Genomic DNA, 16,918 nt, shown 5'->3' with positions numbered 1-16,918 from the left:
AATCAAATATTGTTCTAAATATTATGTTGGGTCTGTGGAAGATGCTGTTCACTTGTTCCTTTCCACCCTTGCAACATATCACTTTCCCATGAACTTGCCCCTCCTTCCTTTTCGAAAGATTTGCTCACCTTACATTGCAACTCCTCACTGTGTTTTGGCACTTCCTTGCCCTTCCCTAATTGCCTTTGGACTTCACGGCTTGTTAAGCCAACTCTGACAGCACTTAAGAGTCAACAACAGTGATGCATCTGGAGTGACGTATTGGCCAGGCCAGGTGAAGATGGTAGATTCCCTCCCCTGAAGGGCATTAGTGAACCTGATGAGGTTATCTAGCAATCCAGCTTTGTGGTATCGTTGTTAATGACATTATTTTTAAAGTTCCAACTGATTAATTGGGTGGAACAATAGGGAAGCAGTTAATGATGTAGTCCCACAGCTCCAGCAGGTCAGTTTTGATCCTGACCTTGGGTGCTGTCTGCATCGCGTTTGCAAATTCTCCTTGTGACTCTGCACGGTGGTTGTCCCTGCTGCTCCAGCTTTCTCCAGCATCCCAAAGTCATGTTGATAGATTAACTGGCAACTGTAAACTTGCCCCTAGAGTAGGTGGATGGTAGGAGAATCAGGTTAGAGTTGATGGGTGAGAGAAGAGGTTACAGGGAATAGGGCGGTAGACATCACTCTGACTGACAGCATAGTTTAGGTGGATGGAATGCCCTCCTACAGCATAATAAAACATAGGGTCATAGACTCATAGAGTAATGCAGCCTGGAAACAGGCCCTACGGCCCAACTTGTCCATGCTGACCAAGGTGCCCACGTAAGCTAGTCCCACTTGCCTTTGTTTGGCCTGTATCCCTCTAAACATTTCCTATCCATGTATTTATCCAAATGTCTTTCAAATGTTTTTATTGTACCTGCCTCAACTACTTTTTTTGGCGGTCACAAGAGACTGCAGGTGCTGGAATCTGGAGCTACACACAAGATGCTGGAGGAAATCAGCGGGTCAGGCAGCATTTATGAAATATGAATGTAAATTTCACATGTACCTTAGTGGGGTTTGAATTGAGTCTAGGCTGCTGGCTTACCTGCCAGTAAATGCATCACCAACGTACGTAAGAGGATTGGGTAAGAGTTCTTAACCACAGCAATCAGAGGTGGTGGGGGTGAGGATGTGGAGAGGGAGTAGGGGTATACTTGGTGAATTAGGTAGGGAGAAGAAGCTATGGATGAGTGTAGTGCACCCAACTCAGTCAGTAGCAGAATAAGTGACAGGTCCACATAGTGTGGACTGAACTCAGTCAATACTGAGATGCTGGCTTTGCTCCCAGTGCTACTTGTCAGCATGTACCCTACAGAGACAGAGTTATTCCAACTGCATTTTCTGGTGTTTTAGAGGATTCTGTAAATTTGTCTTTCAACCCCAGTGTAATTTATTGCAGAAGAGTTGGAGATATTTTAAATGTATAATGAAGTATTACAGTATAGGTTGTAGCAGATCAATGTCATTTGTTAAATTTACAGAAGAGTACTAAATTGCATTCACAATTAGCACTGATAGTAATTTGCTTCGCATATGTTCTTTTGTGCCTCTTAGAATGGCTTATTTTTTTCCCAATGAACATGAAAATCATTGCAGACTATAATCATTTGTAGGATAAATCGAGATAGACAGGCGAAGTTGAACCTTGTCCATGTGAATGCATCTGACTGATTGCTTCCATAATGAGTATGATAATTATACACTGATTACAAATGCCAATATTCATGTATCCCCACTAATATTGATTGCCTTATTATAATGCTGCGTGCTCAATCCCGGGTCACTCAAAGAATTTGTTGTGCCTTGGTCACATGCATGTTATCAAAATGAAAAAAAGTTATGAAAAATAAACCTGGTATGGTGACTCAAACACAGACTGACAATTCACATCACATTTCATATCAGAATTCTGCAGCAACTCCTAAATGTAGAAACCTCAGTGTAATATATTTAAATTAAATAAGGCTTATCACCACTTGCCTTATTCCTGAAGATGAAAATTGCCTTTTTTTCTGTCCAAACCTTGACAATTCTGCCAGTGCAGTTGCCGTCATATCCAATCAAGCCTTTTAATATATTCGCACCAAAGAGCAGCAATCATTCCAGTGCCCAAGAACAGCAGGATGATTTGCTTCAACAGCTATCGGCTGGTAGCACTCACATCTTGTGTGACGAAGTGCTTCCAGAGGTTGGTTATGGCTAGAACTAACTCCTGCCTGAACAAAGACCTGGAGCCAATGCAATTTGCCTAACACCATAACAGGTCTACAGCAGACGCAATCTCACTAGCTCTCCACTCTGCTTTGGAGCACATACACAACCGCAAGACATGCGTCAGGCTGCTGTTTATCGATTACAGCTTGGCATTCAACACCATCATTCCCTCAGTATTAATAACCAAGCTTCAAAACCTGGGCCTCTGTACCTCCCCCTGCAACTGGATCCTCCACTTCCTTATCGGGAGACCACAGTCAGTGCAGATCGGCAATAACATCTCCTCCTCGCTGACTATCAATACAGGCATACCTCAAGGATATGTGCTTAGCTCACTGCTCTACTCTCTCTACACTCATGACTGTGTGGCTAAGCACAGCTCAAACACTATCTATAAATTTGCTGATGACACCACTGTTGTTGGTAGAATCTCAGGTGGCAATGAAGAGGCGTATATGAGTGAGATAGATCGGCTGGTTGAGTGGTGTCACAACAACAACCTTGCACTCAACATCAGCAAGACCAAAGAACTGATTGTGGACTTCAGGAAGGGGAAGTCGGGAGAACACACACCAGTCCTCATCGAGGAAAGGGTGAGCAGGTTTAAGTTCCTGGGTGTCAACATCTCAGAGGTTCTATCATGGGCCCAAAGACATTGATGCAATCACAATAAAGGCATGGCAGTGGCTTTACTTCATTAGGATTTTGAGGAGATTTGGTTTGTCACCAAATGCTCTTACAAATTTATGGACTCAGCCAGCTCCATCATGGGCATAACTCCCCCCACCATCAAGGACACCTTCAAGAGGCGGAGCCTCAAGGAAGCGGCATCCATCATTAAGGACCCTCACCATCCGGGACATTCCCTCTTCTCGTTATTACCATCAGGGAGGAGGTACAGGAGCCTGAAGACCCACACTCAACATTTTAGGAACAGCTTCTTCCCCCCTGCCATCAGATTTCTGAATGATCCATGAACCCATGAACACTACCTCATTATTCCTTCTTTTTGCATTATTGACTTATTTTTGTAATTTATAGCTTTTATGTCTTTGCACTGTACTGATGCTGCAAAACAACAAATTTCGCGTCATAAGTCAGTGATAATAAATTTGAATCTGATTCTGATTCTGACTGCTTGTCATCAAAAAGCAGCTTCAACTACACTTGGAAGAGTAAATCTTCATATGATTAGAAATAATGTGCTTGCATGGAATGAGAACTGGTTAACAGACAGAAAGCCAAGAATGGGAATAAATGGGTCTTTCTCAGGTTGACAGGTTGTGACTAGTGGGAGACTGCAGAGAATGGTGATTCGGCCCCAGCTATTTACAACCTACATCAACAGTTTGGCTGAGGAAACAAAATCATGTTCCTGAAATTGCTGATGATACTAAACTAGGTGGGATAGTGAGAGGGGAGGAGGATGTAAAGAGGCTTCAAAGGGCTGCAGATTTGTGAGTGGGTGAGAACATGGCAGAATGAATATAATGTGGAAAATTGCAAGGGCATCCACATCTATGCAAAGAGCAGAAAAGCAGAGTATTTTTTTTCAGTACTGACAGGCTGGGAAAAGTAATTGATCAAAGGGACCTTGGTATTCTTGTACACAAGCTATTGATTGATAGCTAACATGCAGGTGCAGCAGGCAATTAGTAAGGCAAATGGTACGTTTGCCTTTATTACGAGGGCATTTGGATATATGAGTGAAAATGTCCTATTGTAATTATATAGGTCCTTGGTTAGACCACATGTGGAGTACAGTGTACAGGTTTGGACTTCTTACTGGAAAAAAGAATGTACTTGCCTTGGGGGAAATGTAGCAAAGATTCACCAGACCGGTTTCTGGTTTGCAGGCTGGCTGTTTGAGGAGAAATTCAGTAGACTAGATCTGTTTTCTCTAGAGATAGAAAACAATGAGAGGAAATCTCATTAAAACTTACAGAATTGTTACTGGTCTTGACAGGATGGATTCAGTGAGCATGTTTCCCTGGCTGAGGATTGTACAGAATGTCATATTTGCATCAGAATTGGCAAGTTCTAATAAAAGGTCATCAACCTGAAATGTTAAGTAAGTTTTTCTCTCTTCACAGATATCTCCTGATCTGCTGGGTATTTCCTGCATTCTCCTTTATTTCAGCTTTTCAGCAACTGCAGTATTCTATACCCCACAATTCCAGCATTGTTTTTGTTTCTCTCTGTCTTGTCTATCCTCCATCACTTTCTTCTATTTAAATCCCCCCCCAGACAGATAATTTTCATTAGCAAGCCTTACCACCCCCTCTCAGCTGGCATCACCAGTTTTTGCATCACAGTTTCTCATGGTCTCCACCCTCAATTAAAATTTCCTTTTGTTCTTTCTACCCCTTCTCTGCAACTTAAAATATGCTTGTCTGCTTAATTTGTGTAGTTCTAATGAAAGGTCATCAAATTTAAGCATTAGGTGTGTTTCTTTCTGCAAAAATACTGTATGAGCTGTTAAGTATTTCTAGCACTTTCTGTTTCTGTTTTAGATTTACAGCATCTACATATTTTTGCTTTTCAATTATCTAAGTGCTGTAAAAATGATAGGGGGCTGATGTAGTTTTAAATGAAAGAAAATTATAGCAGACTTGTTCAATTGAACAAGATCCTAGAAATTTATTGACACTTGAAGATACAGTACGGTTAAAGTAGTGAAGGATGTAGCCTGACTCAGTGTCACTCATCTCGGAAAATTTGCTTGTTCTGCTCATGCAAAGGCTTGATTATTTTAGTAGTGCCTCTTCTAGTTTTAACATTGTTGACTAGAGGGAGGGTATTTTTAGGAGACCCGTGGACGCTGCATGAAATCTTATTAAAATCATCCATACACAGGTTAGGGCAGAGGAAATAACTGGCTATAACCACTGTTGCACCTCATTGTACTGCTTGGGGAGCACTCAGTAAAAAGATTAGAGTGGGATTGGATATCCCACTTTTCAGTCACTGCCTTTGAAATATTTATTTAAGTGGCTGACACCAGGTGAGGTATGCTTCAGGGTACTGAAAGCACATCAGATCAAAGGTAAATCAAGGAGATTGTTGGGGAGGTTAATGCCATTAGCAACGGCCCAAGGACCTTTACCCAGTGCTGCACAGAGTACAATGTCCTCATACTTGTGGTGAAGGTCAGGTAATATACAAACAATCCCATCTCCTAATTACTAGGTTCACACACTGTTCCATGCACTACATCTCTAATGATCACCTGGAACCAATCTCTATCAATTAACAATCTTACCTGACATATGTTCCACCACACACTCATACTAATAAAACCACCCCAACACTTGCATCTCACAGTTTACACATGTTATAAGCAATTCAACCATACTAAGTGCAATTCAGAGACATACTGCAACACTCTCATTAACACTCTCTTCTTTCTCAGCCTCTCCCTCTCTCTCTCTCCTTTAAGAGGAGGTGGCAAGGAAACTGTGACTGCAGTAGCAAACTGATTCAGGTCCCTATGGCCCTGGAGATAAAGTGCACTGAGAAAAACATGCTGGTGATTATGGGTTCAGCCAGTGATGCAGCACTGATCATGGAAAATGCTCTTATTTGATCTGCTTCTCTCATCTTTTTCCCTCGTTTCCCAGTCCCTTCTGGCACACATGATGCAGATGATTTAAACATGCCTCTCTCATTCTTTACGTCAATCATCTGTGATTTTGGCTCAGTATTTCTCTCTCAGTACAGCCTGGCCTGCTGGGCATATCCCACAGCCCTGCTATTAGCAACACACAATACCGACAGAGATGTATAATCTGCCTTTAATTGCCACATTAACTCATTTGGTTTCACCCTATGACAGATATTCACTTTGTCCTTTCCATCTCTCCCTCACTTTATCTTCAATTCTAAACTAATTTTTGTTTTCTCTACCCAGCTCTGACAAAGGGTGTCAGACCTGAAGCACTAACTCTTTTTCTCTTTCCTTACTTGCTGTGTGTTTCCAGCATTTTCAGATTTTATTTAATATTTCCAGCATTTGCAGTTTTTGTTTTTTTTATTTTTATGCTCCTCTTATTTTCTCCCTTCCCTCACCATAAGCACAGCCTTGTGATTTTTTCTTTTGGTACAAAAGTAACCCACAGGCGGTTAAGTTACCAAGGAGAACAACAGTTAGCAGGCTAGATACCACCACTCCACAGATATCAGTAGGTGGTTTAAAATCATGATCCACACATGATAAGTCATAAAAAAGTCAAGAGTAAAGTGTGCCAGTTTCCCAAAGGGCTAGGTTGAACTCCCTTTATATTCTAGAGAGCTCAGATAAGGAACAGCCTGAAAGCCTACAATGAAATGATAAGGCACACAGGGAATCTAACTCTACTTTAACACCCAGAGACATAACCATGCAGCTTACTATGCAGAACAGGCAGAAATAACTCAACATGTAGGTGCTGGAGTGGAAGATCTCAGTAGTGCCATTTTCATGTCAGTCTTAAATCAGAATTCCTGGGTGAAGATGAGGAGTCAACTGATCGACATCAGTGTCTGGACTGACTTTCAGATTCAGGATTTTCACAAGGCCAACAGTGTCCTCAAGACTCTTTATTCACTTGATGTTGTCTTTAAGACTGCTTGGTTGCACTTTCCCCTTTCCTTATCATTGCATGTGAAGTCCTTCAGAATCTGTTAAGCCCTTCTTTTCCAATCATTTATCTCCAAGCAGAAGAATGCAGTTTGCCACAGAGCACTGTGGCAAGTTGGCTGGTCTATTCATCTTTGTCCCTTTTGTGTTAATGAGATACTAACTCAAATACCCAGATAATGATATCAATATCACCCCATAATAAACATTGTGCCGAATGGAAACTCAATGTATTACAAGAATGATTGAAGCTTACAGGTATTATCTTGTTTTTGTGTATTGCAAACACTGGAAAACCCCTACATTAAAAAATCATCCTAAAGATATGATTGGAAAGCCTTTTATTATTTGTTTACAAAGGCTATGATGACATAAATAATATCAACATGTATTATTACACCAGTTGCATGATTGAAGCTGAAGCCTCCTGAAACAAAGAAGTCAGATTTGTTCAGTAGACATTCCCAATTATCAAGGATTGTTGATTTTTTTTTAGTGACACTGTCTCCAAAAATCTGTGATTAAGGGGTTGTAACTATAGAACATCTCTTAATCAAAAGTCATTTGGAAATATTTCAGCAAATCATTTTATTAAATCAATAATTTTATTTACAACAAAGTATAGCACAAAACATCTTGGGTTTAGTCAATTAAACAGCAACACAAGGTACTCTAGCATTATGCACTACATTATGTACAACAAAGTGAGACAATACCAAGTCTGCTAAATTATCTCATTACATTGTGGAAATATGCTCCATAATAACAAATACTATAGTAAAACATATTACCATTTTATAAGGTTGTTTCATAAGACATGTGCACTGAAATGCAGAAGCTCAATAATCAACAACAAACATGAGCATTGTATATTAATTGTTGAACATCCTTTGAGCTATAAAGAGTTTACAGTGCAGAAGATAACCATTCAGCTCATAGGTCCATGCTCCCTGCTTAAGCACCCTAAAACTAATCTCACTGTTCCATTCTGATACCAATGCCTTGTATCTTACTGTATTTCAAGTATTGTTGACATTTATATCAATGTCTGTACCATTTGCTCTTCATCATTATTATATCTTGGATGAACCCACACCCAGTTATAAGGAAACATACAATGTATATTTACAATATGTTGTGGTTACTGTGCATCATTGCACATATTTTCAATCAGTCATGCTCTAGGGCATTTTCAAAGACCATATGCAGATTTATAACAACTCTCATGCAAAATTCATGCAATCTGTTCATCCACCTTAGTTCCTTTGGCATGAATCGATGCTTTAAATATTAAGCTGGAACTCACCGTTCATTTGGCACGTGTGAGTTTCAGTAGTTATATTCAACCATTCAGTGATGAATTCTATAATGGAAGATGATGTCACGTGACTAAGTTTGAACACCCATTAAAATAATGACATGCTGTCAATCAGCATTCTCCTTTAATATTTGTGAGGCATGTTTAAGTTAATTAGAAGTAAGCCAATGTTTGACAGTGGGGATGTGGAGAAAGTGAGATTCCTCTCACGGTCATGGGATATCAGTTGTCCCAAGTTTTCAGACCACAAGTGCAGTTTAGGCATTTGCTTTAAGGGGGGGGGGGGGGTTCTTTTATCAATTCATGTGCAGCTTTCTCCGATCCACAGTGTAACATTCAGTATTCAATATTCATGATTTTTGAAATATTAACATTAAGTCTGGTGTGCAGCCAGAATTATCCTTTCAGGAACTGGAACGCTCCATTGGCAACACAGAAGATACTCCCTGAAAATACATGTTAGCCACAGGCTACATTCAAAAATTATCCCAGCAGAGGCATCTGTTACTTACACAAGCTCAGAAAGGTGATGAACAGTTACGTTTTTTTTTGATACATGTTGAGCAAATACTTGTAACTTACATTATACTTCATCATACTTCTGTTCTCTGAGATTGTCTTACCCCTCTTATTCAGTCTTTTCTTCCTACTTCAATGTTCCGGTCTTAAAACTCAACCTAATTACTACTGATTGGTTTATCTTGTCTTCCCTTTCACTGGTGTCCTTGATTAAATAAAAAAATACTCTGAGGCTTTGATTTTCTGAACATATGCAGCTGGACAAAAGTATCCATTTACTGTATGCCTTGGAGGAAGGGCAGTTGGAAAAGAAGCTGGATGCAATTGATTCCAAATAAACTATTTTTCATTCATCTGATAATCATCTAGTATATTAAAATGAATAAAACTCCAGCAAAACAATTGTTTGCCATCCTGATTATATACTTTGAATCCTAGATTTATTTTTCCTTTTTTTTTCAAAAATACATGATCCCTGCAACTCAACTCAAATTAATTGAATTTATTTCTTTATATCTTGATATTGTTCCTTCTTACATTTTCTGACATTTTAAGCAAATTTATAATTTGCTTAGCTTGGCATAACCAAAAGCTTAAAATACCAAATTCATGACTAGTTCATTATTTAATGTTGATATAAATAAACAGGTGAATAAAAAGATCATTTACATAACACATACATATATAAAAGAAACAGTTAGACACAAAAGACATGACAATTGACATGTAACCATATTTAAAAATCAATATATTCTGAGTGCAGATTATTAAACTATAAAGTTATTCACAATACTTTATTTTTTATATTATATCTACATCTGAGATTTACAGCAGGTGTCCAGCAAGTAGCTTGAAATGGATTGTATGCATTTCTATTCAATTGTCTTAGTCAACAGATTTTAAAGCCTTCATTGACTGAGTTACACCAGCTACAAAACAGGTCAATTATCAGTCTGGTCTCTATAATTGCACAATATGATTGGTTCATCATCATGCAAATTTTGAAAACTATATCAAATTTATAAGATATGCATTTTTCCGTAACATATGTTTTATGGTTTAAGCAGTAAAAGAAAAGTGAAAATGATGCTTTCATTTCACTTCATACATGCCTCCATGCAAAGTCTATCAGTCCAGTTTTATTCCTTTGGATTGAAAGTGTTGTTTCCAGGCAGCTACAAGAACGTTTTATTTCTTAATTTTGCATTGATTTGTGGTAAAGAAACTCCTATATGTAATTTTAGGATTGTAAAGTTTTTTTAAATAAATTGCATTGTGAGCCAATGTAATTGAAAGAATGCACTGATCTGATTATAGCCTGTACCCTGGAAGCCAAGCAGTTTTGGAGTAAAGAAGGTCATGCTTTTATGAAGATCTTATGAAATCTAACATGTGAAAATATTATGTCACATACGATGGCCTTAGAGAGCAGGAGTGTGCTATCTATATTTTGTGGTTAATAAATTCAAACTACTCATTGGCATTAAACAGTAAAGTAGCAGTCATGCTTTATAGTAATTTAGCAAACTATCTGCTCTTTGGTTATGGTAGTTAATTGACTCTTGATAGCACACTGTATCAAAATGCCCAGGACTACAAACAGCTTGAATATAAAAAAGAAATGTAATCCACAGTTTTACTAAGTACTTTGAACAGTTGGAATCAAAAGAGACAAGGTGTAGTAAAACAAAATGCATCAGAAAACTTACAATGCAGATATCCATAGCCATCTTAATTTGCTGAGGGATAAAAATAAACAAATATTAAAACTGAAATAATAAAATATTTTTGGGAATCATCACTCCCTATAGAATATGTACCTATATTTTAATATTTCACAATAAATCATGCAACAACAATTGCAATTCAGTGCAGGCAGCATTCTCTTGGGGGGAGAAAAAATTAATTTAGAGATTTAAGGTCAGAGATTAAATCTAAGGCCTGGTATGAGATGAAGAACATACACATATGTGATCCTGAATTAGTTTTAGGTCAATCACTAATCATTCATATAAAAGCCTTACACCATTGAAGGATATTTATACTTCTACATTTTGTGCAATTCTTACTGATTGATGTTGTTGAGAAAGGATATTGTGCTGTTTGAATGTAGAACTTGCAGAGCTGCAATTATGAGATACTGTGGTAAGGAGATGGAAGAGTCAACAAATCTGAAGTAATAGAAAATGATTGTGCAGGGGATGTATTTCAGGGCATTGGTCGGCACGTGCCCCATCAGTGTTTAATCCACAGATTTGTGGTGGGAAGGGTATTTTTTCATTAGTGTGCTGACTCATAATAACACGTATTACATGGTCATACAAGGCCAAAATTTACCCATTGATTCCAGAACTCTTTAAAGCTAACAGATGCAGACCAAGAGACTTTGGCGGACATTTCAGGAGATTTAGTTTCTGTAGCTTGATCTACTGCACAATAAATCAAAGTATAATGGAGAATTTCATAATTCAAATTTGAACCATAAAGACAATCCTCTAAGTATATTGTCCTTCGACACTGTGGCCCTTTCTGAGATAAATTGTAATTACACTGACAAGAAAGCATATTTTGATAAAAGTAGTATTTCCATTTTTAAAAAAAATCAGCTAATATGATCAGCATTGCTCTGTATTTTGCATCCATAAATTTAATTTCTGACCAATGTTGTATATTTTTTACAGTAATTGCATCTACATTAACGAAATAGTATATCAGTTGCCAGTCTATTCATGTTTAGGTGACTGAAAATAGTTAAATTAGTGTTTTGCCCTTGTACTGTGATGGGGAGCCTTTTGGCTTGTCAGTTTCTGATGAGGTTAAAAAATGAGACCAAATGTACAACCTTTAGGATATCTAGTAGTGTATGGGCATTTATGGTGTACACTTGACTGTCAATGACCCGACATAGTATGGCACAATATGGTAAATAGCTTTAAATCAACCACTTTAAACTTCCTGTAAAAAGATAATCTGAAATCTGAAGTAAAATTAAAAATAAATTGGCAATGCTCAGCAAGTCTACAAGGTTTCATCAAATAACAGTAACTAGTCTTTTCTCTTTTCAGGTGTTGGGTATTCCCAGAATTTTTGGGTCTTAGTTTTTGAAGTCCTGTTTTATTCCTTTCAACCTAACAATGCAGTCAGGAGACATACATACTTGTGTAAACTGCAATTTTATTTGATACAATGGATCTCATCCTTTATTTACAAATCCTGTTGGCAACAAATGGTTAAGAAATGAGCACCATAGGTGGAAAAGATTCTAACTTTTTTAAAAAAAGTCTGGTAGAGTATTCAGCAGGTGGAATATTACACCTGGAGTATTCAGTCATGTACAAAAGTAAAAGTAATTCATTTTGATTTGAATCGGGCTAAACCAAGGTGTCAGCAATATTTTCATTTTGAGTGATTATTTGTGAGGGTAACCACAATTTGTCAAGCTAAATATTTATTATATACAGTATATGGTAGACTGTATAATCTTGCACCTTGATTTCAACTGGTCCCCAGTTGCATACAATGCAGCGTACATAATAAAATGGCAAAATTATCATTATTAAATGAGTTAATATTCCCAAGAGGTATTCCGGTAGTCCCTCAGTTTCAATATTTTTCTTGAAAAAGTTTGGCCCTACTCTTGTCCTCAGGATGCTGGCTCCTAGATGTACAGATATCAGTGTCTCCTCCTTGTTTGAGTGTTGGCAATGAGAAGGACAAAATCATTATATCTGTGGAAGAACAGAGGAATCTTAGATATCCACAGATCCTTAAAGGCAGCAGAACAGGTTAATTGGGTAGTTAAAAAGGCATTCAGGACTCTTTGCTTTATTACCTTAGGCACAGAATGTAAGAGCAGGGAGTTTATATTGCAACCATACATAATAGTGTTAGACCACAACTTGAGTATTGCATACAGTGCTGGTTGTCATGCTACAAGAAGGATTTGATTGCACTGGACAGAATGCTGAGGAGATTTACAAGGACACTGTCAGGACTGGAAAATTAAAACAATGAAGAAAGACTGGATACAATGGGGTTATTTTCTATGGAAAAGAGGTGATTGAGAGGAGAATTAGTTGACATCTATTAAATTAGGAGGGGTCTTGCTGGAGTAAATAGGTAGGAGCTATTAATGATCAAAAAGAGGTGAAATAGAATTAGTTGATAGAAAGATTAAAAGGTAGATCATTTTTAAATTATTTCCTCCAGATGGGTTGGTATCTGGGACTCAGTGCCTGGAAGGGGCACAGAAGCATAAATCCACAAGTTAAAAGTACATGGACATGTACTTGAAGAGCTGTGACCCGCAGGGCTGTGGACCTATTGCTCGAAGTTGGGATTAAACTGGGTGGCTCTTTTCTGACAACCACTGAACCAATAAGCAGAATCCCTCATTCTGTGTTGTGAATTTCTGGTGTCTGCAAAGTTGGGCTTCAGCTCTCATTTCACAGAGCAGGTGACCTATTCAGAGCTGCCACTGAATTGTAATTGAAAATTAGGTTGCTGCCGTGCTTGCGGTTTACCTCAGGTAATTATGGTGCCCTCTCTGAGGGCTACTGCTTTGTTCATCACATGACTTCAGCATATGGTGGGTGAAGTAGTGAGGCATTCAAAACACATGAACAGATCCTATAAGAGGTGCAGAATTCTAATTTGAACATATTATTCTAACTTTTCAACCTGCCCCTATCTCTAGCACACCTATCTTATCCATTGCACTGGGTACTGCAGTGTTTTGGAAGCTTGGTGAACCACCTAGCAAAATATACTGCTCCATGTCAGAATTTGTAGCTCATTATATCAGAGCCATTAGGAGTAAACTCTGCATTGAACTGTTGCCTTCACACTCTTGACTCCTACTTTCAGTTCCAGCTCCATCCACTCCTTTTTTCTTGACTGTCAATTTCACTCCAAGCCCCCACTCTCTGGTGTGAAGAGCAACGATTGTGACACCCACTTCAGATTCTGACATTTTTGCATATCCTGAACTACATGAAGGCATTCCTCATTATTAAGTAACACTGCAAGCAATGAAAGGCCATTACATCAGTGCACTATAGGTAGTGATTCATCCAATCAGGATATTCATTAAGTATATGTGACTGTGTGTCTCATGTTTATTCTAAGTGATATTTAATTCTCGCATCACTTCCATGAACAGGTGCATTGTTTAAAACCTGGTTCTGCCTGTTTTTAGAAGTGTGTTGGCTGGTTTGTTTCTTTCCCATAAATGATGTGTTTTCTTGTCACACTTTTTTGACTAAGTACTGCTATTTTTGCCTGATGATATATTAAACCAGAAAATTCCAGGAACACTCAACAGGTCAAGTAGCATTTGTGGAAAAAGTAACAGAGGGAAGACCCTTCATCAGCACATGGGTCTTTGACCTGAAACAATAACTTTTGTTTCTCTTTCCACAGATGCTACCAGACCTGCTGTGTGTTACCAGTAAATTTTGGTTTTATCTGAGATGTCCAACATCTGCTGTTTTTGATTTTCAATATATTAGTACAGTCCAATAGACTTATCAACTCCTAAATACTGCTAATTGTGTACATACCATTAATTAACTTTAAAATTAATTTACTGTATCCTTATTACACAGAACTTCTTCTTTTTGTTAATCCTTTGAGGGCAGACAAACTATGAAGTCCTGTAGACACAGAGCTAATGGTCGACCTGTGGAGATTACACACACATCCATTAGTAAAGGTCTCTGGAAGCCTATTTGGAGATGCATCGCTCTGTTCGATGCAAGTGTCAGATGTCGATATGTCTCTGGGGATGATCATTGGTATTGAATAATGCAATTTTTCCCGACTCTTATACCAGAGACATGAGCACATGGAGTGAAAATGAAGAACTTCTGCGTACATGTTCCGGAAGTTACCAGAGGTTTCTGTTGTGCGGATGGTAGATTGTCCATTTCTAATAAGCAAGGCTTTCTGCTCTGCATCCCGTTTCTCGTCTTCTGCATTCATTGTCATGAACCTCAGAACCACTAGGTTGAGGAAAGCTCCAATAACTGTCAGGCCTGTCAAAATGTAGACAAAGCTAAATGCCACATAGTGGGGGTTCTTTTGAAGAGCATCATGTTTCTGCAGAGCCACATAGTCCCCAAAACCAATGGTGGTGAGTGTGATGAAGCAATAGTAATATGCATGGAAAAAAGTCCAATCCTCATAATACGAGAATGCAGCAGCCCCAATGCATAGGGTGCTAATGCAGGAGAAAAAGCCAATGATGACCATGTTTGCCATGGAGACTTCTGTTCGTTTCATTCTAAGGCACTTCTTGATTCTGTGTAGGAGATACTTGACAAATGTATTGATTCTCTCTCCCATGCTCTGAAACATGACCAGTGTGAGTGGAATCCCAAGCAAGGCATAAAACATACAGAAAATCTTCCCTCCATCTGTGCTCGGAGCAGCGTGGCCATATCCTGCCAAAGAGAAAATGTATATCATCAACTTCCAGTTGTTATCTTTTTGGATTCAATATCAATAGTAAATACTTCTACTACATTAGCCAGGAATCTTAGCACTGAGGTGCCCAATTATATTTTTGTCACATAGTAGTTTTCTCAAGAAAACTAAATACAATATTTTTTTACAATTTTGTTGAAAAATCTATTTGGAGCACAAAACAAGGAACATCGGCTTTTGCGCATATAAACATATTGCTGGCAATAAGAAACAGAAAATTGCAGGTCAAATAGAAGATGACTTCTAGGAATTGCACTTGCATTATTTAAGTAAATCAACAGAAAGATTGACATATTTTAATTTTAATTTAAATCACCTTGTTTCATATGCAGAGTTTCATATTTAAAGGCAGTGTTGTGATATTTATGTAAAAGACTGGAATGTTTAAAATAATTTCAAGGAGATAATAATGAAGAGTGACAATATGCTGATTAGCAATAAGCAAATCTATTCATATGATTACCATAACTGCACAGGTAATAAACCTCCAGCAAGGTTGGAGATATAAAAAAAATTGTTCACATAGAATCATACAGCAGAGAAGCATGCCCTAGGGTCCACCATGCCTAAGCTGACCACCACCAGTCTATACTAATCTCATTACCAGCACTTGGTCCATCACCTACTCTGCCTTTGCAATTCAAGAGCTTGTTCAGATTCTTCTTAAATGTTGTGGAAGTACTGACCCCACCACCTTCTCAGGCAGTGTCTTCCCAATTGCAACCACCATCTAGGTAAAAAAAAATTCTTCCACAAATCCCCTTAAACCTCTTACTGTTCACTTGAAATCTATGAAGAAGTTTCTTACTATCTGCTCTGTTCTTTTAGGGTATACGCAACAAATCACAAGAGAAGCAGACTTTGGGTAAATTGAGAGTTTTATAGATATTTAGATCCACATTTATTGAGAATGATGTTGTGGGTTATAGAGATATTTGGCTGGACTGCTCTTGATCACTGGTCACACTCATCCCACAGCCGCACTTACATTATGCTGTCCCACAGGTTCAATCATCCTTGAGGCTTCACTGTCGTAGCCACCCTGTGAGATGAAGCAGTCCACACATGGTGACTTAGCCTCACCTGACAGATCCTGAGGCCCTGCCCCTGACCTCCATGTTGGCCTTTTGACAGCTCATTGATGTCAAAGAAATTCCACCAACTTTTAAACGTCGCTGATGATCAGGGACATCTAAAATTTGTTCAACTTGATTCTCATAATTAAAATAAAATTAATTTACTTAAAAGTACGTTGTGTGCTAGAAAGTAAATACATTATAATTTAGAAAAATTAAAGAACAACAGTTATTAGCACTTACTTTTTTAATCAAGGTAGGAGAACCCGTTCAAATGAACGGGGAGTGGGATGTCAGATACAATGGCATCTGAGCAAGAGCTTGTTCCTGACCTCTGTGTTGCAATGTGCAGGTCCCAAGGTCAAAAATGAGCTGACCCTCACAATTAGTTTACCAGTAGTTCTTTATGGAACCACCAGCTGATCAGGCCCATTAAAAATACAGCTTGATTTTCTTTCAGAGGGAATGCCGGAAAGTACAAGGGGTGATTCCGTGGCACAGGACTTCCAACAGCAAGCCTCTCTGACAGACAGTAAAACGATGAAATTGAATTCACAGGCTGCAGTTTTACAAATACTGAAATCCATGATTCATCTCTTGCATTTGGCAGGCAGGCCAGCCAATGCAGTAATCATCATGTTGTGCCCA

The 16,918-nt window shown here is 38.4% G+C and overlaps 1 protein-coding gene across 2 annotated transcripts in view; it reads right to left on the bottom strand.

The window, feature by feature from the left end:
* Positions 1-7,444: 7,444 nt before the first annotated feature.
* The window catches only part of LOC127575427 (potassium channel subfamily K member 3-like), a 65,210-nt gene continuing 55,736 nt past the window's right edge, over positions 7,445-16,918 (bottom strand). The window contains exons 2-3 of one of the 2 annotated variants that reach the window (XM_052025293.1): positions 14,270-15,151; positions 7,445-12,436 (exon numbers count right to left, since the gene is read on the bottom strand). In XM_052025293.1, the coding sequence (XP_051881253.1) occupies positions 14,307-15,151 (845 nt within the window). In that variant the 3' untranslated portion in view covers positions 7,445-12,436; positions 14,270-14,306. Of the gene's footprint in view, positions 15,152-16,918 lie in introns of both variants that reach the window. The other variant, XM_052025292.1, reaches the window with a different exon arrangement.

Source organism: Pristis pectinata, chromosome 10, assembly GCF_009764475.1.
Source record: "Pristis pectinata isolate sPriPec2 chromosome 10, sPriPec2.1.pri, whole genome shotgun sequence".
Lineage (NCBI taxonomy): Eukaryota > Metazoa > Chordata > Chondrichthyes > Rhinopristiformes > Pristidae > Pristis > Pristis pectinata.
The sequence above is the reverse complement of the archived record's forward strand: the minus strand, read 5'-3'. Positions and strand labels throughout refer to the sequence as shown.